The sequence below is a fragment of the Lissotriton helveticus genome, chromosome 7 (assembly GCF_964261635.1).
Source record: "Lissotriton helveticus chromosome 7, aLisHel1.1, whole genome shotgun sequence".
Lineage (NCBI taxonomy): Eukaryota > Metazoa > Chordata > Amphibia > Caudata > Salamandridae > Lissotriton > Lissotriton helveticus.
The window spans coordinates 399,587,896-399,614,592 of NC_136068.1; the positions used below are offsets into that span (position 1 = coordinate 399,587,896).

At 45.0% G+C, this 26,697-nt stretch overlaps 1 protein-coding gene across 4 annotated transcripts in view; it reads left to right on the forward strand.

Moving 5' to 3' along the window:
• Window positions 1-285: 285 nt before the first annotated feature.
• Window positions 286-26,697, forward strand: part of SH2B1 (SH2B adaptor protein 1) — a 333,368-nt gene continuing 306,956 nt past the window's right edge. For 2 of the 4 annotated variants that reach the window (XM_078652262.1, XM_078652264.1), the window contains exon 1: window positions 293-633. In XM_078652262.1, the coding sequence (XP_078508388.1) occupies window positions 622-633 (12 nt within the window). In that variant the 5' untranslated portion in view covers window positions 293-621. Of the gene's footprint in view, window positions 634-16,149; window positions 16,231-26,697 lie in introns of those variants that run through there. The other 2 variants (XM_078652265.1, XM_078652263.1) reach the window with 2 other exon arrangements.

Consider the following 26,697-nt stretch of genomic DNA (forward strand, 5'->3'; position numbering starts at 1 on the left):
AACGACTGGAATGTATAGGTCGGGCGGTGACCTAATAATTCTAGGGTCAGTCACCTACCAAAAACAACACGCTACCTAGCCAAAAGCCAGAAGGAGGTGCGGCACTGTTTATAATACTGAAGCGACGTGTGCAGCTTTTATAGCCAATCAGCACTTGGAATTCAGCGCAGCGTAATAGGATCTTTTGAGATGTCGCCACTGCTCCAATCCTAGGTCACTTTACGCATTACAAGTCCAGCCCTCTCCTAGACAACGCCTAGAATCTGTTCAACTATGGGATTGGTTATTATGCGACCCGGAAGCACTGAAATTACGGACAAATGTCGTTTGTTAAAAGATCAATAACGGACAACGAACATTAAGCTGAATTTACGGACAGGCTATGTAAGTGGCCAGGCTGTGTAAGTGGCGAACAGGTGGACGTTTTCAGGGAAAACATTGGTAGTTGCCTCTCCGACGTCAAACAAGCTGAGGACTTACAGACGGTCTCGGCATACCAGCCCTTTGGGTACGATTGCGATATTGACTCCCCAGACCACCTTAGGGAAAGGGATTTCCAAGGTACAGTGAAGTCCGGCTGGTGATATTCTGTCCTGCAGTGCTGATGGACAGCGACTACAGATGCAGCTGGAGGTAGGACATTGCACAATAAGCTCCTCTAGTGTTATCTTTATTGCATAGTGTGTGAATTCTACAATTAAGTGTTCCTAAAACACTATTTGGAGAAGAATAAGGTTGTAGATGGTATATTAGATAAAGAGCCTAATGTCCTTTAAATAAGGCGTCATTCTTCTTGTGAAGTTGTTTTTAGGAGCTGATCTTGTTATCGGAAGCTACATTGCACATTTTTGGTTAGTTTCCCAACCACGTGATCGCATGACGCCTGTACCTGTAGAATTTGCACAGACGACATGTGTTATGGTGCTGTTTCTTGTTTTATGATGAGTGCTTTACTTTTATTCAGTGTCTGGTTTGACTTACTTTGACTGCATCATAAAATTGGAATTCTATGATGTAGTCATTGCATGTCACCTTTGGTTGCTAGGTGAGAAGCAGTTGTTAGGTGGCTTCTTATCCTGACTGGCAGAGGGGGGTCATGGTTCATAGCTGCACTTTATTTCTGGAAAATAAACTCTATTTTCTTCCTCCACCATATTGTAATGAAAGTCTGGTAGCCAAGTTGTAGTTTTAAAAGATGTATTTGTCTTCCTTGCAGATAAGTACATCCATAGCTAGAACAGCCACCAGGATCAGCCTCCCTGCTGTGCAGCCCATTCTGCAACTGACACTCCTCACCTCTCAGGCACCCAAACATTCCATTGTATTGTATTGTTGATTTGTAAAGCGCGTTGGCTACCCAGGGGCGTCCCAGCGCTATAGAAAAGAGTGAGTTGGGCTGGAGAGGCTGGAGTAAGAGAAGCTGAGTGAAAAGTTAGATTGGAATTTTGCTGAAGAGCCAAGTTTTTAATAGTTTACGGAAGGTGAGAAGGTTAGGTTCTGATCTGATAGGGAGGGGAAGGGAGTTCCAGATCCTAGCCAGGTTGTAAGAAAGCGAGCGGCCTCCACATCTGGCCTTCACCACCACTCCAACATTCCACACAGCACATTCACATTAGCTGAACAGCAAGCACCAGGGAAAATGCATAGATAAGCACACAAGATATAACACATTAATACCCCCTGTATACTATTTTATTTGTTGGCTAACCAACAAATGCTCTCGTGGAGCCCTCATGAACCACTGGCCGATGCTGGGATATGCACCTCATCGATGCTAGGATCTGCACATCAGACCTCTGCTGATGGCATTATTTTGACACTGTAGCTGTTGAAAGGTGTGTGTACGAATGTGCGTCTTGTGTGTAGTTTACTTTGAGTTTTGGAGACTGTATGCGTTCCTCATAATCGAGCGTCTAAGCGACACTCTCCATATTCCTGACCTATGAGCGTTCAAGTGGTACATATAAGCAGTTTACCACTCATCCGCTCTTTGTTGGTCGCTCTGTGTTTTGACCTGAAAGATTGCATGCGTTTCCTGAAAAGCAGAAAGGATTCCATGTTGCCAGCACATAGCTGACCCGTTTGGTCATGGAGTAGAGCCTACGACACAGTGCTATTCTGCTGCTGCCTGGCAGTGCAGTGTCAGCATTTTGCACTTAACGCTGGAGGTTGCGCAACGTCAAATGTACCACCATGTTGTTTTTTTGTCGTCTGTTTTGCTGAAGTGTCAGAACGGAGGTCTATGCAGGGGTGTGTAATTTAATAAAATATCTACTTGTCCATCGGGAAATTTGGTTCATAAATCTACTTGTCCTGTAACAAAATCCACTTATCCCTTTGGTGCTTATGTAGTGCAGCGACAAATTATGGCAGCAATCTCATTATATAAGAGCTCTGATATAGCCGCTCTGATTATGCTAGGGCACATATCATAGTAGTGTTTGAATACTTGCAATCCCCTTATGTTGCTACGTTTCCGCAGATATACCCACTGGGGGTGAAGGTAGTGGTAAGCAATAGTTCCAGGGTTCGAATGCCCTTTTGAATCTGTGCAAACCTGCTAACTTGCGTGTTTTAAGGGTTTTATTCAACTCTTCTCTTATCTTTTCCCATACTGAGAAATGTTGGAAATTTACTCCTGACAATGGCACACGTAAACCTACTTTCAGATTTGGGAAAAAAGTGGTTGCAGGGAAAGAACTTGGAAACTCAGATTTTTGCATGAGCAAATCTACACATGAACATTTGCTCATGCAAAAATGCAGTTCAAAGATATTTTCTAGGAGTACTGTATCTTTTCTTCATTCTGTAAATTCTTGGGAATTGACGAAAGCCGTATAGCTGCACTTAATTCAAGGACACATACCATGCATGCACTTTTGAGACTTTCTTTAATAATCGGGCCCCAATTAGGTCTGGCATTGTCCATGACCTTTTGCGTTTATTTAAATTCTGTCTCCCTCTCTGTATCGGCTGGCTTCACTGTGAGTGACAGCATTCTGCTCTTTCACAAGAGCATCTCGGCACACAAAGTTTTGCTCAGCGCCAGTAACTACTGTGGCAGTGTGTGCTTTTTGAGACCAAAAACAATTTTTGCTTTTGCCAATGTTTGCTATGATGGTGAGGACCCAGCAGCTCCCACACCAATAAGGTTTTACAAAACCCATGGCAAAAAACAATTCACACATTGACAAAATTAAAAAGCTGACCACCAATTTAAGACCTACTGGCTTTGCCAATGCTTGTTCATTTTTGCCTCCCATAATCTTATTGAAACTGGTTACACTGATTTTCCATTATGATTTTTTTTCGGGAATTCTAGCATGCATCAACACATGTTACTAAATGATGCTGCAAAGAAATGGCACCTGAAATCTTACGGTAGTCTAGCCAAATGTTCATAAAAAAATGAAAGCTGTAAAAAAAAAAAATATTTTGAAAACAAAGAATCATCAATCTTGCTTTCAAGCTTCTGCAAATATTTGCATCAAATCAGAAAGCATTCTGGGAGCATTATACATAGCCTCGTATTGCTAAACTTTAAAAAACGTGTGTACACATTTTTATACCGGGACCACTGTCAGTAATGCAGTCAGATCTCACAACATTTACTTAGAGCGCTCACCCTAATAATAAAGGCTTTCAATTAATAAACCATTAATACAAGTTTGAACTGCTTTAACATATGGACAAAAATATTACCTTAACTGCAGCCAGTGCTCTTTCCTGATCCATAATGTGCTACTGCAAACTGGCAGCCAAAGGGTTTGTGCTGCAGGGGGTTGGGCCTAATTGTCCCAAGGGGAACATGGATATGAAAATGTGTTGCCCTTGACTCTAAACAATACGTCCTGCTCATTGGGTTATAGGAATTCTACGGTTGTATGTTTTTACAACGCATTCCGTTGCAACGCATGCCTTTACCACGCATGCGTTACAACGGAATGGTTTCTCAACGCATAACCTTTTCCTCTAATTCTTGCGTGGTGACGTCGAACGTCGTTAAGAAGAAACGGAAGTTTATTTCCGTTTCCTCTTAAACGACGACGATTGCCTGCACATTATAACGTGATATCAGGTGAGGTTTTTATTTGGGGGGAGACCCCCCCCCAAGCCCACCTTGTTTATTTTGAACCTTTACCACATATGCCTTTACTATATACCTCGTAGTAAAGGTATGTGCGGTAAAGGCTTTCGTGTTAACCACGCATGCGTTGTAATGCATGCGTGGTTAATGTATTCGTGGAAACGGCCGCGTTGTAGTGGCCGTTTCCCGAATTCTACATCCCTGTGGCTACGCATCTTTGAGAACTTTTTGGGTGCCATTGATGGTCTTTCATACAATCCTCCCAGGAAACTTGCTTTACTTTTTAATCATTTGGGTGTAACTGGCCAAAATGTTTTTGATAATCTTCCTTTCATACCATCTCCGATTGGTCATGCTGTATGGAATGTTTTTTGTGGAAGCAAAAGAGAGGTTAACCCCTTCGACGCTCATGACGAGCCCAGCTCGTCATGGAGTTTCCATTGGTTTCAATGGAAATTACATGGAAGATCATCAGGTACCCTTAGCATCCAAGTGGTTAAAGAAACAATTTTCTGAGGACACTAGCATGCTTTTGTAGAAGCACAGTTTCCGTCAACGCAAGCTAGGGATGAATCTTTTGAAGAATTTATTGCTGCGTTGCGCGTCTTAGCTCCAACTTGTGAGTTTGAAAACTCGGTGGCTATCAACAGCAGAGACCAGTTTCTTTTGTTTTTCTAAAAAGATCCGGTAAAGGCTACTTACTTTTAGGAGTCTTCTTCTTTCAGAAGTAATTGTTTTTGACAAAAGCATTGAAAGGTCAATCATCTCCACTCAAGCGTTAGTCAATCAAGAGGGTCATTCTCCTGTGTATCTGAGGAGAATGCTGCTGCCATTAAGACTGGGATAAATAATAGGTTACAGTCCAGTTGTTATATATGTGGGTCCAGAAACTATATAGGCAACAATTCTTTCTGTCTCACTGTTGGTAAAAGATGCTTGAAATGTAGGAAAATAGGACATTTCAGTCGGTCTGTAGAGCTCAGAATAATGGTGCTAATTTTAGGACAGATAACCCTGGCTTCCAGAGAGATACCAGTAACATTAATGTAGTTGAAGCTGATATTCCGTATTACTGTAGTACATTTGGTCACCAGGGAGATGGTGGTAATGTTAAAATGGTTGAAATTAAGGTTCAGGCTTATTCAAGGAAATTTACCAACATTGTCCTGACTGTGAACTGATGGGTGGAAATTGTATCTTGGTCAATGCTGACTCTGGTGCACCATCACTATTTTGTGTGACAAAACTCTTTTCTTTTTGGTATACTTCCTTTAAACTGGAAGCTCCTGATCTTTCTCCTAAAGCGCCTGGGGACAAGTAAATCGATTTGCTAGTATTTAGTTTCAGTCTGCAGTGGAAATTTTAGGAAGGAGTGTCTATACTAAAGTATATGTTGCTATCAACAGTAATGACTTAGTTGGGCGGATGCATTTAGCTGTTGACATGTAATGTACCTATTGCAAATCTTATCAAAAATCATTCAGAACCTGGGATTTTGCCAACTCTGTCGGAAGGTTGTCACCATTGCGTCTCCTCCCAAATGTGTATATCCATGATAGTAGTCTTACTGGAAACAACAAACTATCGGGCAGCACTGGCCTGCCATCAGCTGACATCCATATGTCATTTACGTCCTTTGCACACCCTGACCTGATGCATCCATTCTGTTGTGCTCCAGACACTTTCCTGTACCCTTTAAAGTTCTTCCCAAGTGTCAGTGATTCTCATTACCATTGCTTAAAGAGCTGTCCTCCTCTGATTCGCATGTGAGCACTCCATTGAATGAACATGTTAGCAGTGCACAATCACTAGCTACTAAGTCAGCATATTGGTTGCCCCTGGCAACGTAGCCGGTGCTAGTTTGATGACTTGGACTTTTTACCACCTCAGTTTCATTAGGCAATTGGAGAGCCTCAAGCACATTCTTGACATGAATTCGATTTTGGATAGGAGTACTCTTGTTTGTGCAGTTAAACTGCAAGCTTGGGTGAGGGCAATTAACTCTTCAACTTGTGCAGAAAAAATAGTCTGAATCCAGGAGGCTTTTATCACATCATTTATGGAGTACACAGCATATGTTGCTCTTAATGTGCCTCCATTTCTTATAAATGATGGACGGAATGTGGAACAAATCAAACATTCACCCCCAGTCAAGAAATCTGAATTCAATCCATTGTTCGTTTGCTCACCATGCCACCCTAGTTTAGATCCAGCCATATCCAAATCTGTCTTGACCTTGCACCTCATGGGAACAGTCCAGCCCGAACTGCCAAGCCAGGTCCTTCTTGGACCAGAGAGAAGCATCCTGGGACCAGTTTTGGTGTGAGTCCTCTCATCAGCCAGGCTAGCTTGAGTCCAGTGGCACAGTGAGCCAGGGAACCACGTCTGGGCAAACCGGCGCACTTAAGGAGCCAAAGCAAAAGACACACAAATGATGGATGGAATGGGAACCCCAACTCAACTCAACCCATATACCGGTCCCAGGATGCTTGCGTCTGGTCCAGGGAACACCCGGCTTGGCAGTTTGGGCTGTTACCATGAGGAGCAGGGTCAAGACTGATTTGCATCTGGCTGGGTCCTAACTAGCGTGGTGTAGTGAGCAAAAGAACAATGGATTTCACCCAGCTCTCTTGACTGGGTGTGCATGTTGGATTTATTTAGCATTCTGTCCATCATTTGTTGCCACATCATTCATTTCCTCTTGGGCATCAATCAGTCAGGATTTATAAAGCGTGGCTAATCACGCAATTGGGTATCCAGGTGCTTGCAAGCCCCCTAGGCTTATTCGAACAGCCAGGTTTCGAGGGCCATTCAGAATTCCAGAAGTGAGGTGATGGCCCAGGTCTTTGTTGCGATGTGGGAGAAGGAGCATCCTCCACTTCTGCTTCGGTTGCTGCGGGGAGTATGGGCAAGGGAAAGGAAGGCAGAGCGTACTGTTCTTCATTGTTAGTGGAAGTTCAGGCGGTGGTTAATGTAGGTGTGCCCTTGTTTGTGTAGAGCCTTGTTTGCATGTGTCAGCAGCTTGAATTGGCATCTCTTCTGTACAGCGAGCCAGTGGAGTTTATTGAGATGGGTGTATTGTGGATTTGTCAGGAAGGACGAGGATAAGTCTGGCTTTGGCGTTCTGTATGGTCTTAAGTCTCTGTAGAAGGTGTGCGGCGATTCCTACGTAGAGGGCATTGCCATGATCCAGTTGGCTGCTGATGAGAGCTTGTCACGCTGCGTCTCGTGTAGGGGTAGCCACCTGAAGATCTTATGTGGAATGTGTAGAGTGAGGAAGCAAGCGGAGGAGATGGCACCGATCTGTGATTTCTTGGGGAGCTTGTTGTCGAGGATTGAGGTTTCTGGCGTGGTTGGAGGAAGTGGATGCGGGTCCTGGGCCTGATGGCCACCAGTAGTTGTTCCATGTGTTACTGCAGTTACCAAAGACAAGTGCTTCCATCTTATCTGTGTTGAGCTTCAGGCAGTTGTTCATCCATTCTGCGACATTTGTCATGCATCTGTGGAAGTTAGTTCTGGTGGTGTCATCGGTGAGTAAGAGGATGAGTTGGCTGTCCTCTGCATAAGAAATTATGTGGAGACAGTGGGATCTGATGATATTCTGTAGCGGGGTCATGTATGCGTTGAAGAGCGTGAGGCTGAGCCATGAGCGCTAGGGGACACCGCAGGGATGAACCATCTACAAATCTGATATGGCCAGGCTCCATTAGTAAAATTACAATTTGTCTTCATAGGAATCACTTAAATACTTTTTATAAATTCTTAATTGGTCACAACAGTGATCCATCATTCAATAAATGCAAGGAAAATACAATATTTACTGTTATTTATTCTTTGTAGATTATTTTCTTTATCAAAAAAACATACAAATTGGCAACATAAATACTACTCTATATACTGATTTCGTTTCTAGTAGTATATAACACCTTTTGTTTTTTAACATGGGAAAACAAAGTACCATGCAGAGAGGAATTTATCTCAAACTTCATTCATTGTAACAACACAAAAGAGTGGTACAAATGACAACAAAGCGGTGTTAGGCGTCGACGTTTCGGTCCCTCGTCGGTTTATAAAATCCATAGGACCATCATCAGGACAAGTTGCACAAATATATCAAGGACCTCCAGCCGGAGGTCCTAAGCCCTAAAAGGACAATAATGTCCGAATATAGAAACAGCTACAGTCATTCAATCGGTCGTGTCATAGAAATATGTATATTGGCCAGCCAGAACAAATCAGGGGCGTATAGTACTTTATCTAAGACGGTGCTTCATTAGATTTCCTCTCCACTCGTTAGTCCTACACACAAATACTGGCTATCTTGGTGCATATTAGCACTGAAAAGTAAGCCTGGCATAGGTCAATAACCGTAAAGCACTCTGCAGTCAGGGGGGGCGGATTGGGAACCAAAAACGGCCCTGGCATACTGCTCAGCCGGCCTCCCCGGGGGGGGGGGGGTGCTCGCGGCCGTTTGCTGGGCCGGTTTTGGCTGATTTTGCTACATGAGGCCGATTTTGCCGGCCCGGTAAAAAAAACGTCCCACAACCTGGCAGCCCGCCGGGGAAACGCCCGGTGCCCGCTACGGCCAGTCTGGCCCTGTCTGCCGTACATGGGATTTAGAAAAGTACAGTGACTGGATTCGATGCAACAGGCACTACAATTTCGTTAATCCTTCTCAGGTCTGGGACAATTATATAAGTCCCATTGGGTTTCTGTAAACCCATAATGGAAGAGTTATATGGGCTTCTAATCAACTACCGCAATATAGCTTTCTGTAGCTTATTCCTGCAATGATCTCTGGAGTCAAATGATGGGGTGGTGTTATGAGGTAGAACACATTTGGCTTTACACTTATTTGTACTGGTTCTACACCTTTTTAATAAGTCAAATATCTTTCCCTGTGAAATCCCAAACTTCTGCATTAACTTTGTCCCTTCGGTCCTCAGGTAATTCCAGAAGTAGTTAATGAAGGGAACATTCCTATCTCAGAATTTTGTCTGATCATTTCAAAATCTACATCCTCCTCATGAGTCTGAAATGCTACACCGTCCTGTGTGCAATGTATGGTACAGTTCAATCTGCGCAATAGGTCTTTCCCTAAAGAATTACTGGGCTTGTGTCCCAAACACATTGGTGTTTCTACTTAAATATATCCCTGTTTTTAGTGGGACTTCCTCTGAAATTGGATTTAAAGTGTGTTTATCCATAACCACAATTACTTGGATAGTTTTTCCTGAGAGATATAAGTCTAGTACTTCTGTTCTGACAGTGGAACTGGTAGCTCCTGACAATCAAAAATGACACATCATGACCATAAACATTTGCATCTACATATGGGCCTCTCTGGTCTACCTCTAAGACTGCGCCAAGTACGCAATCTTACTCCTCTCTTAGGCACCTTCATTGGGAGTTATCCGAAGCAGATTCATCATTTTCAGCTAGAGGGGATTGTGGTAAAGCATTCTGAGCTGTATTCTGAAATTGTGACATAACATTATGGAATTGATTTGCGTTAAACCCTGGCATTTGATTTAGATAAGCATGGTGCTCTCCATCTGGGCAGGAGCAAAGGGCAACACTTGGGTTTGACTTTGTATAGGCATTTGCATCTGTTGCATGGGCATGTTTGGAATAGGCACACTACGTGGGGATTGCATATTTTCTCCAGAATTTTCAGGGTTTATCAACATTCTCACTTTCAATGTCCCATCCTATGACACATGCGATGAGCAGCAATCTCTGCTCAAATTCCATACCCTTGCGGGAACACCTGTGCCTCTACCTTGGGACATATTCATCCCTCCTTGGTTTTCTGAAAGTCCAGCCTGTGGATTGCTCCCTCCCTCCCTTTCATTGCTCCCGATTTCCTGAAAAAGACTGGTTCTGAAAGCTTTTCTGAGCTAACTTAGTCTGAGCCAGCATTGATTTCTCCTTCTCTGCTTCATGTCCAATTCATCACTACAATATTTTGCATATTGTATTCATCTAAAGATTTATCCTGCCAACACATTTTACATGATGTGGGCACAGGCTTTATTCCTAAAACAAATTGAGACACACAAATCACTACATCCTCTTTCCCAGGATACTCTCGTGCACTGTGCTGCTGAAACATCTGCAATAGCCTCTCATAATATTCACGGACTGTCTCCTTCGGTTCTTTTGTGGTTCTTTTAATTTTTAATCAATCCATATCTTTTGGAGTTGTTCTGCCTTTCAAAAAGGTAATAACTGCTTCATATTATTTTCATTACCACATGTGATGGTGCCTTTGTCCCTTTCTCTTTTAGGAGGTTCATCCCTCGGCCAATTGTACCAAAGTCTTGCATTCTGTTCATAAATCAGCTGGCACCACATTGACAAAGAATGTATTTAGATCAAGCCACAGTACCTTTAAAGATCTTTATGAACCCTTCTACTTGTGCATACAACTGCACAGTCTTCTTTCTCAACTTTGGGAAATTATTTGTAAATGCCGTCAAATCTTCCATGGCACATACGTTCCTTCAGCTATTTCTCTAAGTGGATATGCTGCTGCTTCATTCTCACTAGGTTCATCGTGTTTCCCTCCCATAGCTGCTTCTCTCTTTTTTTTTCATGTTTCTTTGCTTATCTGAGTTCTAATTTCCCCACATTCTTCCATCTGTGAATGCATTTTGCTAATTCTATTAGGTGCAATCGCATTCCTGTAGTCCTCATCTTCTATAGCTTGATCATCCAATTTAACCCTATAGTTTCTATGCAAGTTTACGTAGCTTGTAAGATCCGCATCCTACCTTTTTGCGATCTCTGTCAATTTGCCATGCACCATAGTGGACCTTAGAGTAGTCTTGGACAGGTAGATTAACTTCTTTCTCTGCTACTGGTCTAAATGTTCAAATTCCAGACATCCCCTGATTTATCTTCTCTAATTCTACCTTTAATTTTGAAATATCCAATTGTCTATCTTTTCTGCTTTCTAATTCTTTTGGGGGCTCTGGGACTTGTACTTTTTTTTTCTCTTTTGACTTCCTACAGAAATGCTGGTAAATATCCATCCTCGTTGACACTCCAGTCACTAGGAGCTAACAGAGTTGCAAAGACTATGGTCCCTCCTCCAGCTACCAAAGCCTGCATAGTTTGTGGAGGTCTCCACAAAACTGTGAATTTTGGGTGGTCTGTAAACTTCCAGCCGCTGATATCACTGAGACACCCGGCCTTCTCTCCAATTGAGGAGGAGTGCTTGCAACTACTCGGGGTGCAACCGGAACTTTTTCGTTGAAAACTAAGGCTGGAGCAGACATTGTTACTGTAGACATTAAGGCTTGTAGTCGTGTCACAGCTGGTGGAGCAATTTGTAAAAAAATGTAAAGGTCGTTAAATTGAATGTAGACCTGCATCTGCAGGAGCAGTAGCTATTGTTCAACTGGCACTTTCCTCTCCTGGGTCCGATAATACAGTTGGTGGTGGGGGTCGGGAAGACAATATCTGTTCTAATACCTCGTACCCTGAATCTGTATTGGACTCATCTCCCTCTCGACTAGCAGGATCCTTATACTTTTTTGCAGCTTTTGATGTAAGAACTGGATATAATCTGGTTCCCTCAATAATACTCTTCCTCCATCTGCGCTGTTCTTCATACTATTGAGCATTTGCATAATTCTGCATTGCTCTTCCAGTCCCTCTATGATATTTTTGTCTCTCCTCTCCTGCAACCCTTTCCCTGGCATTGAAAGCCTCTTAATGTATCGGTCTAGGTGGTGGCTTCTTCTCGTACAATATTCCCTTAAATTATTTAGGATTCTGGTATTAATCTCGGAAACCTTCAAAGCACCCTCACTTTCCTTAATCCTACTCCATTGTCGAAGCCAAAAACATGTATTTAAACCATGTTCGGTAATCTTAATATTTCCCGGAGTGCCTCCTCACCTTTTCGTACAGGAATAGAAACATCCCCTCCTACCCATTTCTTAAAATCCTATAAACATTTCTTGATGACTATTACATTTAATTTTTTTTCACTTCATCCCAAATATTTTGATTTTGTTCCCCACACATCAAATTCCAGTTCCCCAATGAAATAGCTGCTATTTTCACATGACTTGCTATCAAATTCAAAGACCATTCTCAAAATTTGGAGATCCAATCAGTGCGGCACTGCAACTCCACTTGCCAATGACAGTGCAAAAGCACACCAACCGTTCAATCCCAGCGCGAACCGATATGATGTGAAATCTCACTCCTTGTTGCAGTCACCCTCCGTCACAATTTCTTCTCTCATTCACACAACTACTTCAAAAAAAGTTATTCATCAACTTGTTTTCTCTACTAAAAGAAATGAAGTAGTACAACCACTCAAGTGTTTTCTACAATCGCAAGTGAATTCTCGACCAGTGGGAAATCGCACAAATCAATGTAGTTTCCCCCGTTTGCGCAATAAATTTCCACTAACATTAACGAACATTAATCAATCACCACAGCTTGTCCCTATGTTACCAATGCAAGTGATGGTACCTCACACTTCACACCTAATATCTCTACAAACAAGTTTAAATTATTTTATATTATCCAGAGATCTTTCAACTTCAGCGAGCATGAAACTCAAACTTCTTCTCTTAAACGTCGTCCAGATTCCTCTCACTCACTCACACAACTCGAAAGGAATACACTCACAACCATGACATTTCACCCTAATAATATTCAAACAGCAACGCCTTCGAATTCCGCTCTCCCATATCGTCAACATCTGGAAACTGGAGTCGGGGATTATTTTAACATAACTTGGGTATTATTTTATAGTGCCATTTGGGGTGTAAATCAAATCCTCTGCTACTAGACACTGTTAGCACCCAAGGATTGGTCAAAATTGTGTCAACAGACCTTTGCCACCGTTTTGGAATTATAGCTTAAATAAAGAACAAGTCATTCATCATCAACTGTCAAGTTCTTAATTATCAATCATTAACGAGAGGTTGAAGAAGTTTCTAAAACCTTGATTTATTGTTAAGTAATTAGAATTGGTTTTTTTGTTTTTATTCTGGTTAGCCCAATTACAGAAATTGAGAAAAGGTTTGATTAGTGACAGCATAAATTGACAGTGTTCCATAAAGGAATATGTTCCAGGCTATATAAAGGGTCTAACCTACCCTATGAAATTCCATAGTCTCTTCTGGAAAAGAACAATATTCTCGGAGCATAGTTATAGTCTTGAACTTCCCATAAAGGGCCGTTCTGGAAAACTCAGCTTAGTTCCCTACAGTTGCAGGAGCAACTGTTAAGATCAGGTCAGTGATTACATTTTTTTTTTTTTAAATGCAGCAGTAACATTGATCAAATGCAAGATGAAAATCTCCCTGCACAAAGTCAAGGAGGGTAAAATCACTGTCAGCAGTAACATTGAGTATTATGGGCAGAGCTCTGAATGAGAATAGAGAAAATAATGATGACCCCCCCTTTAGGTAGGAACACTCGATTAATATGAAAAACACAAATTATTTATCAAAGTTTAGATCCTCTTCAGCCAATGGAAACCACTCATCCAATGGTGTCGAAAGCAATATACTGTTAAGTCCGCTGGACCCTTCTGGCTGTGCGCATATATGGGGTTTGTAGGTTCACCAAGAAATCTAGGTAACCAGAGCCAAAAACTGAGCTGCACCTTGCAACTTCTTTTCATTGTGTCCCGGGTACAGAGTAATTAACTTGGTAAAATATAAAGAGTGAAAAATCTGTATCAAAGAAACCTATGTATTTCGGAAATGGAAACAAGATGTGGAGTTTAGAAGCAGTGCTTATTTGCACATCTCTGAATTTGTGGGTACCCATACTAGCATGTCAGTTAGAGGGAATTTTTCAAAAGGACTGCTTTGGGCCTCAACTCTGCCAGCATCTAGGAAAACTTGTACATTTTTTAAAACTAGACACCCAGGGGAATTCCAGGATGGGGTGACTTGTGTGGCTCTCACCGGGTTCTGTAGCCCAGAATCCCTTGAAACCTCAAAATACCTTTTCCTTACATTTTTGTGATGGAAAGTTCTGTAATCTATGGCGATTGGCTGGCAGTGTGTTTGGCTGGAGTCCAGGAAGTTGTGGCCTGCGTGAACCCACACACTCCGCCAGCCAAGTGCCATTCACGCACTCCACCAGCCAAGCGCCATTCACGCACACCGCCAGCCAAGAGCCAGTCGCGCACACCTCCAGCCAAGCGTCATGCACGCACGCTGCCACCCAAACACCATTCATGCAAACCGCCAGCCAGGTGTCATCCATGCACTCTACTAGCACAACGCCAGCCATGCGCCATCCATGCACACCGCCAGCCACGCACCAGTTAGTGCACAGTCAGCCATGCGTCAGTCCCCATATTTAAAACCAAACGCTAGTACACACAGACAGTCAGCTGAACTCTAGTTTACCCACACACACACAAACTTTCCCTGGTGTCTAGTGGTTTTCTGCCCCACTTGTGGGGAGATAAGCCTAAAATTATGAAACTGCCACACTGTGTGCCTAAAACAAAAAAGAGTGACCCTTCCCTAAGGGGCCACTCCCTGACATGCCCATAAACATATCCCTGGTGCCCAGGGGGCTTTCTGCCCCTTTGAGGGGGAGGCAGAAAGACTGCATTTATTAGTTTTTGGGGGACTGGTGGCATTGGCATGCCGTTCTGGGTAACCCCCACCTGTACACTATGAAATAGTCCCCTAATATATGAAAAAATTCCATTGTGCCTAGTGGGCATTCTCCCCCCTCCCCCCCGGGTTGTATTGCCCCTATCTGCTCCTGGGCGGGGGGGGGGGGGCAGAAAGACTATTCGGGCAAAACAAATGGGGGAGCAAAAGCAAGGGGCTGCCCCCCCCCCCTTCCTGGTGCCTAGTGGAGTGGATCCCTGCTTGTGGGTAGCCAATCTGCAGCGATTCCCCAAGCAGTGATGCACTAGGGAGGGGTACCACTTTAAGAGGGAGATTGTTCCCTTTCCAGTGATAACTCTCCTGTCTACCTAGGTGCTCTGGAGCTAAGAGAGCCCCACAATCTCATAGGCAGTGAAAGTGAAATGAGCGGATCTGCTGATTTTACTTTTGTTTTCAGTTAAATAAAGTCAGGGCACAAGTGCGCGCTGATTGTCATTTCAATGAAAACTAAAAACCACCTCGGGAGCTGGGAAAGCTCTTTCCAAGCTCCAGAGGCTGTTTTTACCAAAAGAAAATCCCTCTTTTGTAAACAGCAGAGGGATTTCGTGCTCATGTGCCGAGGACGGAGCGATTTAGTCTTTGGCACATGAGCGCCACAGCCGATGACTGAACCGTTCTGTCCTTGGTACCCAAGCGGTTAAACTTGTATTGCAGTTTTAGATACACTGGAGAAAGTTCTCATGAGAACATTTATACCTAAGCTGTTAGCTGCTACCCATATCCCATTGTGAAGACCAAGGGCTAGTCAAATGTAAGGCAACAATTATAACTTCAGTATCCTGGTTAAGCATACACATTAGATATATAATTTACTCTTTCAGTCTAACAGTCTGTTCATTATAAGCAACTGCAGATTTATTGTCAAAGTAAGGTCAGTTAATGTGTTGTGATGAAGCAAAATAATATCTCAAAATCGGCACATGCTTCAGTAGGATGCTGGTACTAGGCAAAATATTCTAAAGCAACGTCTTCGGTGTGAGCAGGAGTCGAAAGAAAATATGGTTTGGGCACATTGAAAATTTTAGCCTACTGCCTTTTTCACTTCGCATTAATTCTTATACCTCATAAGCAAGCACATTTTTCCAGTGTAATTTATTTATGCAGTTCCTTAGAGTTTTAAATGCATTCTAAAGCGAAAATCTAATACGTGTATGCAAGTCGTGTTTGATTAAATTAATTTCTAACAACCTCTGCAGCTTTGAATTCCAACGGACAGTTACGACTAGGTTTAGTTCAGGGCATATGAGCAGCAGATTTCATGAGATGCTGACAGCTTGGCCTTTACACCTGTATGGAGCTGAACATTGGCAATCCTCGTTTATGGCAATTACAAAATAAATACCATTCATTGCCTGTGTGATTTAAGTAACTCCGGGCATTTTTTTGTATCTCAGTTTGAAATATAGAATGAAAAACGTGCATGCAACAGGTTCCACTTATGCTGCAAAGACTTAACAAGACAAATTGAACTGAGTAAGTAATTTAAACATTAACCTTCGTTTGAATTAATGAATTGTTATTTGAGAGCAAAGGTTAAAGTTAGATTTAGTTTACCTAGAAAAAACATGGGAGCATCTCATTTAAATCAAAAAGTTCGATTCTCTCTAGGGTTTGTTCCTGCAGAAACCATAATAAGGCTTGGCACACACACTTAAAAAAAAATATATATATATATTTTTGTATACATTTTTGTGTAGTAAGCAAAGATATATCAATCAAAGAGCAGCATGCAGAACTGGATATAAAACCTATTTTGGTCTGGCATATTCTTGTTGGAGACCTTAAGGAATCGCATAGGGAAGACAGGAAAAGTAAATAAAGGCAATCAATACATTCTTTCTCCCCTCGTATCTAGGCACATTAAATGTCATGTACATCCTCTTCTCTTCCGGAGTCGGGTCTAAAGTCCAGGCCTCTATAGGATCGCCAACCTGCCCATATCATCTCCCATTTCTTGGGGCAGCCCCGTTCCTGATCTATTGGCTTCTCGTTAGTCATGCACCAGTCCAAATCACGCTCCCAATCGTCCACCCACAGAACCTCGACCCCTTTCCCCGCAATCTTGCTATGTTTTGCTTAGCCACTATGAGGCCTAGTGGGAGCCAGATCTTAGCATATTTTGGTGGCGGTTCTTCTCCCCAAATATGCAGGATGCATTTCTTAGCTGTTGCCGGGAGGGAATTCCCCCGTCACTACCCCTATTATTTTCTGTAGGCCAATCCAAAAGGTTTGAATCTTTGGACATGACCAAAACATGGGGAAGAATGTTCCCTCCATTCCGCAGACTCTCAGATATAGGTCCGAGGCGGCTCGCCCCATGCGTCTAAGAGTTGTGCGTGCATAATATGATCGATGGAATATGCATCAGCCTCAACCCTGTTTGTATAGCGACCTCTTGGAAGGTCCCCTGTGCCTCCTCCCATTCCCCGTCATCGCAATCTCTGATATCAGCCTCCCACTTTGATCTCCGCCCTATGAGAAGGTCGGGAGAATTGTTTAGTAATTTCTTATATATGAGAGACTGTTTTCTTGGGTACTGCTTCTGTTAGGACACTGTCTACCAGGAGGAGTACACTGGCAGGGGGGGTTTCCCCAGGGATATGTGTTCTGAGGGCATGTCGAAGCTGAAGGTATCTAAAAGCCTCAGTGTCAGCTAGTTCATATTGGGTACGTAACCCTTCCCAAGTAAGAATTGTAATCCCTCCAGACATCCCCCATTGAGGAAATGCCTATTCAGTCCCTTGGTTTAAAATCCGGTAAGTCACGTACATGTGAAAGTGCCTCGTTGTGCCATAGTGTAGCCATGTTAGTAACCTTCCTTCCATCCCAAGAAGGAAGTGACGGTGTGCCATATCTGAGCAATTGTGTGTGTGTGTGTTTGGGGTAATACGTTTTTACCCTTGGGTGAACTGTAATGGAGTGGTGTGGCTAACTGGTTAGAGTGGAGTGGTGTGGCTCACTGGTTAGAGGCGGCAGACCCGGAAGCAGGAGTCGGCCCGGGACCAGGGTTCGATTCCCGACGCGGCAGGGTCGTGGACCAGGGTCAGCGGACTCGATAATTCTCGCCTCGGTGCCCACTCTAACCAAGGGTCCCACTCGGCAACTCTGGGCATTAGCTTGCCTAATCTACACAACGGCCCCCCCAACGCTGGGGATGCTTGGCTCCACCTTGGGGATTCCCGGCGGGGACCAGCATACAGGGAAATCCAGGACGGGTTCCCCAGCGGTATACAGCGCCGAGATGCCCCCCCCGTGATTCGCGCGCTTTACAAAAATACATACATAACATAACTGTATAGAATGGTCTGTAAAACTCTGGATCCCATGGAGAGTCTCTGATCTATAATTCCGGGTTGGCCCAGGCGGCAAACACCCGCTAACTGTGCCGCCCAGCAATACTTTTTAATATCTGGAAGGCCTATGCCTCTGTCATATACTCCACGTACTAATTTGGCTAGTGCAATAAGGGGTGGAGCCACGTTTCATAACAGCGAATGGCGAAGGGAGTCAATGGATTGAAAAAAATTATCTGGCACCCGATGCAGAGTATTCTGCAAAATGTAAAGCATTTGGGGTAACATGCTCTTTTTCAACATCGCCGCTTGCCCCAATAGTGAGAGCGGTAAAATTTTTCAATGTTCCACATATGCCTTAAACCATTCCAGGAGGAGCGGCCAAGTTCAATTGATAAAACAGGGCTGGGTCCATAGTGATGTGAATAGTGGCCCGCTGACCATGGCAACTCCACACTTCTGGGAAGTGTGGGCATGGGACCCGTTATTGAGTGCATGAGGGATTTTCCCCAGTTTATCATATAGCTGTAGTATTGACCAAAAGTGTCTAGGATGTGTGAGGCGGTTGATTGTGGCAGGGGGGTTGGACACATAGAAAAGGATATCATCCACATACAAAGAGATGCGTTCTTCCCTTGATTCTCCCATGTGATTCCCATTACAATCTGGTCTTGTCTTACCCATGCTGCCAAGGGCTCCAGGGCTAGCGTGACTATTAAGGGGGAAAGAGGGCATTCCTGCCTGGTCCTCTCCTTAGAGGGAAACTACGTGAAGTTATACCATTTACCTTAACCTGGGCTGTTGGGGCCGTATGTAACAGTCGCATCCATCCCCAAAAATTAGGTCCAAAACCCAATCATTTGAGTGTCCTAAACATATATGTCCATTCAAGGGTGTCAAATGCCATAGAGGCATCCATGGGCAGGACCATAGTAGCTATTTTGTCTTTTCCAGAACCGGCCATTACTCCATACAGTCTGCGCAGCTTGAGGCGTGTTCCTCTATTGGGCAGAAATACTGGCTGGTCTGTATGCTCTAGAGTAGTTAAGACTGCGTAACCTAATAGCCAGGAACTTGACAAGGACCTTTACCGCCTGTCTAAGTCTGGCGAGAGTAATGCATTAAAATCTCACCCTTGAAGTAGAACCCCCTCAGGTAGTTGAAGCAATAACTCGCTCAGACTCTGTAGTATGGTACGGTGTAGTCACTAAAGAATATATACCGAACAAAATTTAATTAAGATTCTCTCCCATGTGCCGGTTTGTACCACATAGATGCTTTGTGGGTCCACTAAAGTCTTTTGGTGGGTGAAGGGTGTGAAATTTCTGATGAGCATGCCCACTCCTCTGGAGTCGGTAGTGTACCCGGAGTGTCACCATTGTATAGCCTCCCCTTTTCTTTGCGTTACAAGAATTTCCTAGCAGGTGGGGTTCCTGCATTAGGACAATATCAGGGTAGTGTTTACGGATAGCCTGGTGGACCATACTTCTGTTTATCTTGTTGCCAAGTCTGTTTACGTTCCATAAAAGAACCGACAGGCGAGACCTGGTTTTAAGGGGAAGTGCCATTTTTCTTAGTAAGCTGAAAGGCGAAGATTGTCCGAATCTGAATTATATCCCCATGTAGTGTTACTAACTTCGGTCTCCAAGTATCTATATCTGCCCTAACAACTAATCCCCTAATTACAAAAACTCTCCCCACCCTGCTACCCTGCCAGGTGGTAACTGAACTGCCCACCCTTTCCCAACCGGCAAGGTGCCTGTTGCCCCTAGAAAGTAAAAACATGTTAGTTTAATTAACAACTGAGGGGTAACGAGAAGGCTGTGGCCAGATTGTTCCTCCCCGCTCTGCCTTAGCATAGGACTATATTTCAAGAGGAGATGGAGTATCTTCAATGATCAAGTTGATATGCAGTGATTTTTGTTATCACGCTGTCTTTTTCTGTTCTTTATGGCTCCAGCAGCGTGGGCGATTGGTCCTGATACTGCATACCCATTCAGGGAACCAACAGTCCCCCTCCCCGTTATCAGCCCTATCTGTGTACTCTCTCAGCCGGCTGGCCCTACCTGTCCTTATGCACGCTCCGCCCCCTTCTGGCGTGGTATCTGGTGTCTTCTTCCTTCACCTGCCACCTGCCAACCTTACATCCAGTCAATTGCCAGATTAGGAGAGTCAAAAACACAGGTCTTTCCCTCCGCTATTACACGGAGCCTGGCAGGACATCATGTATTTGATTTCTTGCCTCCTTAGTTCCCGCTTTACTTCTGTGAAACTTCTCCTTTGTTGTTGGACCTTGAAGGTATAGTCTGGATAAAAGGTGACTGGGGTTTCTTCTAATTTCAGATCCGAGGTGTGTTGTGCTGCTTGCAGGGTCACATCCCAGTCCCTGTAGTAGAAAATACGAGCCACAATGTTGCGAGGGGGCATAACTGGCCTAGAAGGGGTGGCAGGCACCCTATGTGCTCTCTCAACCCGAGAAAACGTCGAGAGCCCTTTGGGCTGGAGCATAGTGGTAATAAAATGTTCTAAAAGGAGATCAGTACAGGGCCCATCTGCTTTTTCGGGTACACCCACCAGGCGCATATTGTTTTGTCTCGATCTCCCTTCCATGTCTTCCAATCGAGCCTGCATAGTGACATTATCCTGGAGTAAAGAAGCTACCTGTTACTTCAGTTGCATGGTTGTCTCATTAATGCCGGAGACCTGCCGTTGTGTCTTATGGAGCCTCTCTTTCTCCTTATTTAGCTCTTCTCTCATCAGACATTCCCGCCAATACAGAATTAAGTTTGGGCTCCAGAGTTCCTTTTACACTCTGAATGGCCGCCATGATGTCTCTCAACGATGGTTCTCGGGCCTCTTCATCCGATTGGCGTATATTTGCCTTGGTCCCACTCTCAGTCTGCGTATGTGAAGGGAGGACATAACGCTCCATCTTGCTCTTCTGGGACTTCTTTCCCACTTCCTTACCGCCCGCCATAGTGAAGGAGCTGGAGTCTGGGGCCGCTTTGGCTGCTCGTTGCTTCCTGAACCACTCCGCTACCTCATGCACCGCCGCCTGCCACGATGTAAGAGATGTGTGGATGCAGGGAGCTAAGTCCACACCTATGTGTCCCCCTCGCATGGACTGTCAGTGCAGAGACTTCACTCGTAGGCCCCATACTCCGTGCCCAGATGCTCAACTTTTAGCCGGAGGGGGGTGTCACCGATTCAGCCCCGCGTCCCCAAGTCTTTTGGCTCTTCACGTTCACAGGCCTTCTTCGCTGTGCCTCTCCTTTGTCTGGCCCACTCGAGAAGTCTAATTTTTAAGTGGTACGGGGGGAGGCCCCCCTTGTCTCTGCCCCTGAAGCCACGGTCACATCAAGGCGCCAGGACTTGGATTCAGGGCCTACTCGCTTCCTCACCCCCGTGGCCTCCTCACCTCCCTTTGAAATGCCTTCAGTCTGGGCGTCCCCACTCTGCCAAATCTTCCTTCGGGCCCTGCGGTAGAGCACTGGTGTCTTCAACCAGCCTGTTGGTGCACCAGATGTATCCCAGTATGCTGGTTATATCTCCCGGTTGGGTCCTGGCCCCTAGTCCTGCCACCACGCAGATGTGCATTCCTAGGCCACGTCCGTCACAGAACCTCAGATCAGGGCATCCCAGCCGGGCCGCCGGGTGCCGTGATGTTGTAGGGCCCATTCTGAGCCTCTGGGTGGAGTGCCAAGCCTCACCTCCACTTACACTTTGTCACCGCGCGGGCGCCTCCATGATTCGGTCGCCCAGTCGTGTGTTTTCTAGGCCTCGTAACCTCCTCCCACACAGCCACTTCGTCTCTTTGCACAATTCCCAGCCCAATCTTCTCCAAACTTGGACCACGGGAGCCGAACAGGTAGGGGAAGCAGGGGGTGTCATCTCTCCCCTAACTTGTGCTGATGATGGTCAGATTAATTGGCAGAGCTGCTCAGTCTTCGGAGCTCCTTTAGCTCACATCTGCCTTGTTTGACCGCTAGCCACGCCTGCCCCCGCATACCTACACACTTGCACTCCGTTTTTTTTTTCATAACCCCTTTTTATTTTCAGTTTGACGTTACATCATGGCCTATCCAAACTTGCAGTGCAATAACAAACTGTCGCCCACCCCTAATGGCTCAATGGCACACTCATGAATTACAAAGATTGAATCCACCATCCTTCTCATTAACAACATTTTAAAGGTCCGTGAATGGGGATTACGAGAATGTAGTTGGGTACCAGGAGATTCATGGACCACCATCATATTGCCGTTTCTCTTTCTCAAGAAGAGAGTCCACTGTAGGAAACTGGTGCCAAAAGTATGCCTCTGTGGGGCACACATCACTGCCATATCTTTGCATGTTTCTGTAGGCACCCCCTAGCACGGTACACCACTATTTCTATGCCCATACAATGATCCATTCTTTGCATCCATGTGCCCAGTGTGGTCGGTAACACATCCTTCTATATCTTTGCAATGTCCTGTTTAGCTTGCGTTTATCCCAGGAAAAGTAAATGTCTTTTATACCTATTGCCACCAATTTCTTCAGTTCTATGGAGTTATATCTGCTTTGGGTGGAATGGGATCTCCCAGGACATGATGCCTATGACGGGCTACCACAACCAAATCAGAACCACCAAGAGGACTTTCATTCACAACAAGATCCTCGCCAACACCACCAACTCCAAGGAACTCTTCAGTGTCAGTCAGGAATTCACCAGCCCCTGAAGCGTAGCAACAGACATCACCCCGTCCCAAGACATCTGCGAGAAGCTCCGAACCTACTTCCACCTCCAAGATCAAAAACCTCTACGACAACTTCGTCGACCAGCCACCAGAAGCCGCAGCCGGCGCGCCCCCCAAAAACATCAGTCAGCCAACCATATCCACCTGGACACCGATCACGGCCAGGACACTGCCTCGATCATGAAAGGCATCCACTCGGGGGCCCCCACCGACCCCTACCCTTCACACATCTACCACAGAGCCGCCACCGCCATTGGCACCTTCCCAGACGACTGGAACCACGCAGAAGTCAGGCCCCTGCTCAAAAAGCCCACAGCTGACCCCACCGACCTCAAGAACTACCCGCCCATCTCGCTCATCCCCTTCACAGCCAAAGTTGCAGAGAAAACAGTCAACAGAGAACTGACACGATTCATCGAAGACCACGCCGTCCTCGAGCCGTCCCAATCCGGATTCCGAAGCAATTACAGTACTGAGACAACCCTACTCGCCGCCACAGATGACATCCGCTGCCTCCTGGACCAAGGACACTCCGCAGCCCTTATCCTGCTCGACCTATCAGCAGGCTTTGACACTGTCTCCCACCGCACACTCGTCACCAGATTACACGACGCCGGCATACAAGGAACTGCCCTGCACTGGGTCCAATCATTCCTCACCGGAAGAAGCCAAAGGATCAGACTAACACCCTTCTTCTCCGATCCCACAGAAATCACCTGTGGAGTCCGACAGGGGTCATCACTAAGCCCTACCCTCTTCAACATCTACATGGCCCCCCTCGCCGCCATTGTCCAACAACAGGGCCTCAACATCGTATCCTACTCTGACTACACCCAGCACATCCTCTCCCTCACCAAAGACCCCCAACACCGCCAGACTCCACTTCCAGAAAGGAATGCAGGATGTTGCATCTTGGATGATCAACAGTTGCCTAAAGCTCCACGCTGAGAAGATAGAAGTCCTCGTCCTCTGAACCACCACTTCAGAATGAGATAACACTTGGTGGCCGTTCCCCCCCCCCCCCCCCCCCCCCTTGGATCACGCCAGAAACCTCGGCATCACACTCTACTCATCCCTCCCCATGATCCAACAGGTGAACGACTTCACCTCCAGCTACTTCAACACCCTCCGCAAGACTTTCAAATGGATCCCCCCCAGAGTCTAGGGAGACTGTCACCCACGCACTCATCAACAGCAGACTGGACTATGGAAAAGGCTCTCTACGCCTGCACGAACAAGTCGCTACTCCGCAAACTCCAGACGATACAGAACACCGCCGCCAGACTCGTCCTTGGCATCCTCCAGCACGAGCACATCAGCCAACACCTACGAAGGCTCCACTGGCTCCCCGTGGAGAAAAGTCACCTTCAAAATCCTCATCCACGCCTACAAATGCCTACACAACACCGGACCTAAATACCTCAACGACCGAATCAACTTCCACGTACCCAAAAGAACCCTCCCATCTTCCGACCTCATACTAGCCTAAACCCTGCGCTTCCACAGAGCTAGAGCAGGCGGGAGATCCTTCTTCCACATTGTGGCCAAGACTTGGAACGAGCTCCTGGCAGACATCAGACACGCTCTCTCCCTGAATACCTTCAGGAAGACCCTCAAGACCTGGCTCTTTGGCTAAACAGTCCTGCCACACCATGTCATAATACCATCTAGACTAGAAACCCCAACGCCCAATCTTTTAAAATAATTTAGACGCCGTCTCGAAATCGGATGATGATTGACAATTGACAAATTATAGATGCAACCCTCACGGTAACGTACAAGTACTGTATGTATACTGCGTTATGAATGCCAAACAGATCATGATTTTCTCAATGACCATAGAACGTAATAGGGTAATCCTATGTGTAATCTATGTTTAGCAACATTTTGCCTATTCCTCCCCCCTTTTTTCTTTAGTTTAAGTTATAGGTAGAAACATAACTTATAATCACATCACAAAATGACCCAATAACGAAGATAGTTAAGTGACTATAACTTACCTAATGTAGAGCGGTCTAAGTTTATTATCTCTCCTATCACGGTCCTGATGAAAGTTTGCCTATCATTAGAGACACTTTTGGACTGAAACACCTCGACCACCGATACTATGATTATTTAGGTGCAGTGGACCACTTACACATCTACCAGAGCACCTCACGCTGTTTTTAATCTTACCCCTTCCTGACTAATAAAATACTCCTTTACAGGAAAGGAGGTATTTTGAACTCCACTTTTTTCCGCTAATGCACATGAAATCACACCGTCATAGAACCAGATGGCCTCCCTCCAGGTGGAGGAAGGTTGACTGCCTAGAGAATGGGAAACTCGGGCGGAATCGGACCCAATGATAAAACTGATCAATTAACTACTTCCGAGCGGTGAACCAAGATATATAGCTATCCACATGTTAGAGTGTTTGAGGGCCTTTGTACAACACTTATAGACCCTGGCATTTACAAGACAGGTGAGTCATTCCTCTTTGACTACTAACTATTAAGTTTGGAAGCTGAATGAATCCCTGCTTCTTTCTCCCCATTTTGATGTTTAGAATACCCAAAACCCCAGTCAGTAATTTGCCCTCCAATTGGTTGAATTCTGGTAGGTCGCGAAGGTCATGTAGACAGGGGGTAAGAGCATGGCGTAATTGTAGATAGGCGAGTGTCTTTTTCTCTTTCTCCCCGCCCCCTGTTGTTCCTGACCCCTGTCTCCTCGCCCCTTGACATTGTCTGCTAATCTGATCTTTCTTTTTTTTTCTCTCTGTACCCCTACCCTGCTTTCTGATGCCCGATGTTTGCTTAGCACTTTGTGTCTGACTTCTATATTTAAATTGCAGTGCCAGACCTAGGAAGGGAAATGGAGTGAATACGTACTATGCGTGCACGCACAATTTGTTCTGTTTTGTTTGAACAGATTCTTTGATTAGTTTGGAGCCTACCAGTCAACACAGTTGTCTGGTTTGTTAAAGAAATCTTTGAGACATTCCGAAAGCAGACCTGGGAATTCATTCCATCCATTCCTGACCATTGGCTTTGTGGTTTCTAACTCCCATTTTCTGGCTTTCTATTTGTTGATTTTAGGCTGTCCAGCTTGAGTTTATCTCTCCCATTGCTCAATCTTGTTTACTAGATTCTTCCATGGACATGTTTTCTGGCAACAGCCCATGAAATCTTGATCTCATTTTGTCCCATTTGCTGTGCATTCAAAGACCGAGGTCAGATATCAAGCTGTCTTCCTTGGGAGGTTGGTGTTTTTTCTTTGACTTCAAAGGGAGCAAATTTATATACAACAATCCTGCTGAGTATCCATGTTAGAGGAGAGGGTGTAGGATGTTTTTCTTTTTTCTAGCACACAATTTTATTTTACTGTGCTGATGTTTCAGAATTGGTACAAATTAAGCACATTTTGTTTGTAATTCTTAAGCGTGGTGGAAATATTTTTTTGTATTCAATCAAAACGCATCACTACACTAGGTGATTGCACACTATCGTTTGTGTGCAGTAAAACTATTTTGGTGCAAATGTAATAGTCATTCCAATTGAAAATGTGTTAACTGTAATGGCAGTGCGCTTCCCCACCATGGATATTCCACTCCATCCTATGATTTTCCACTCTACGACACACCACTTGACTCCACACCACCCCAATCTATGCCACTCACTCCACTCCGTGCCTGTTTTACTTTATGCCATGCCACTCCAGTCTGGCCTCCCACTCCATTCTGCACAACTTACTCCACGACACATGCCACTCCACTGTGCACCCCTACACTCCACCCCACTCTAATCTACCCTACCCCACCCCAGTCTACCCTATTCCACCCCAATCTACCCTACTCAACCCCAGTCTAAACCACTCCACTATAATCTACCCAATGTACTCTACTCCAGTCTACCCTACTCCACCCTACTC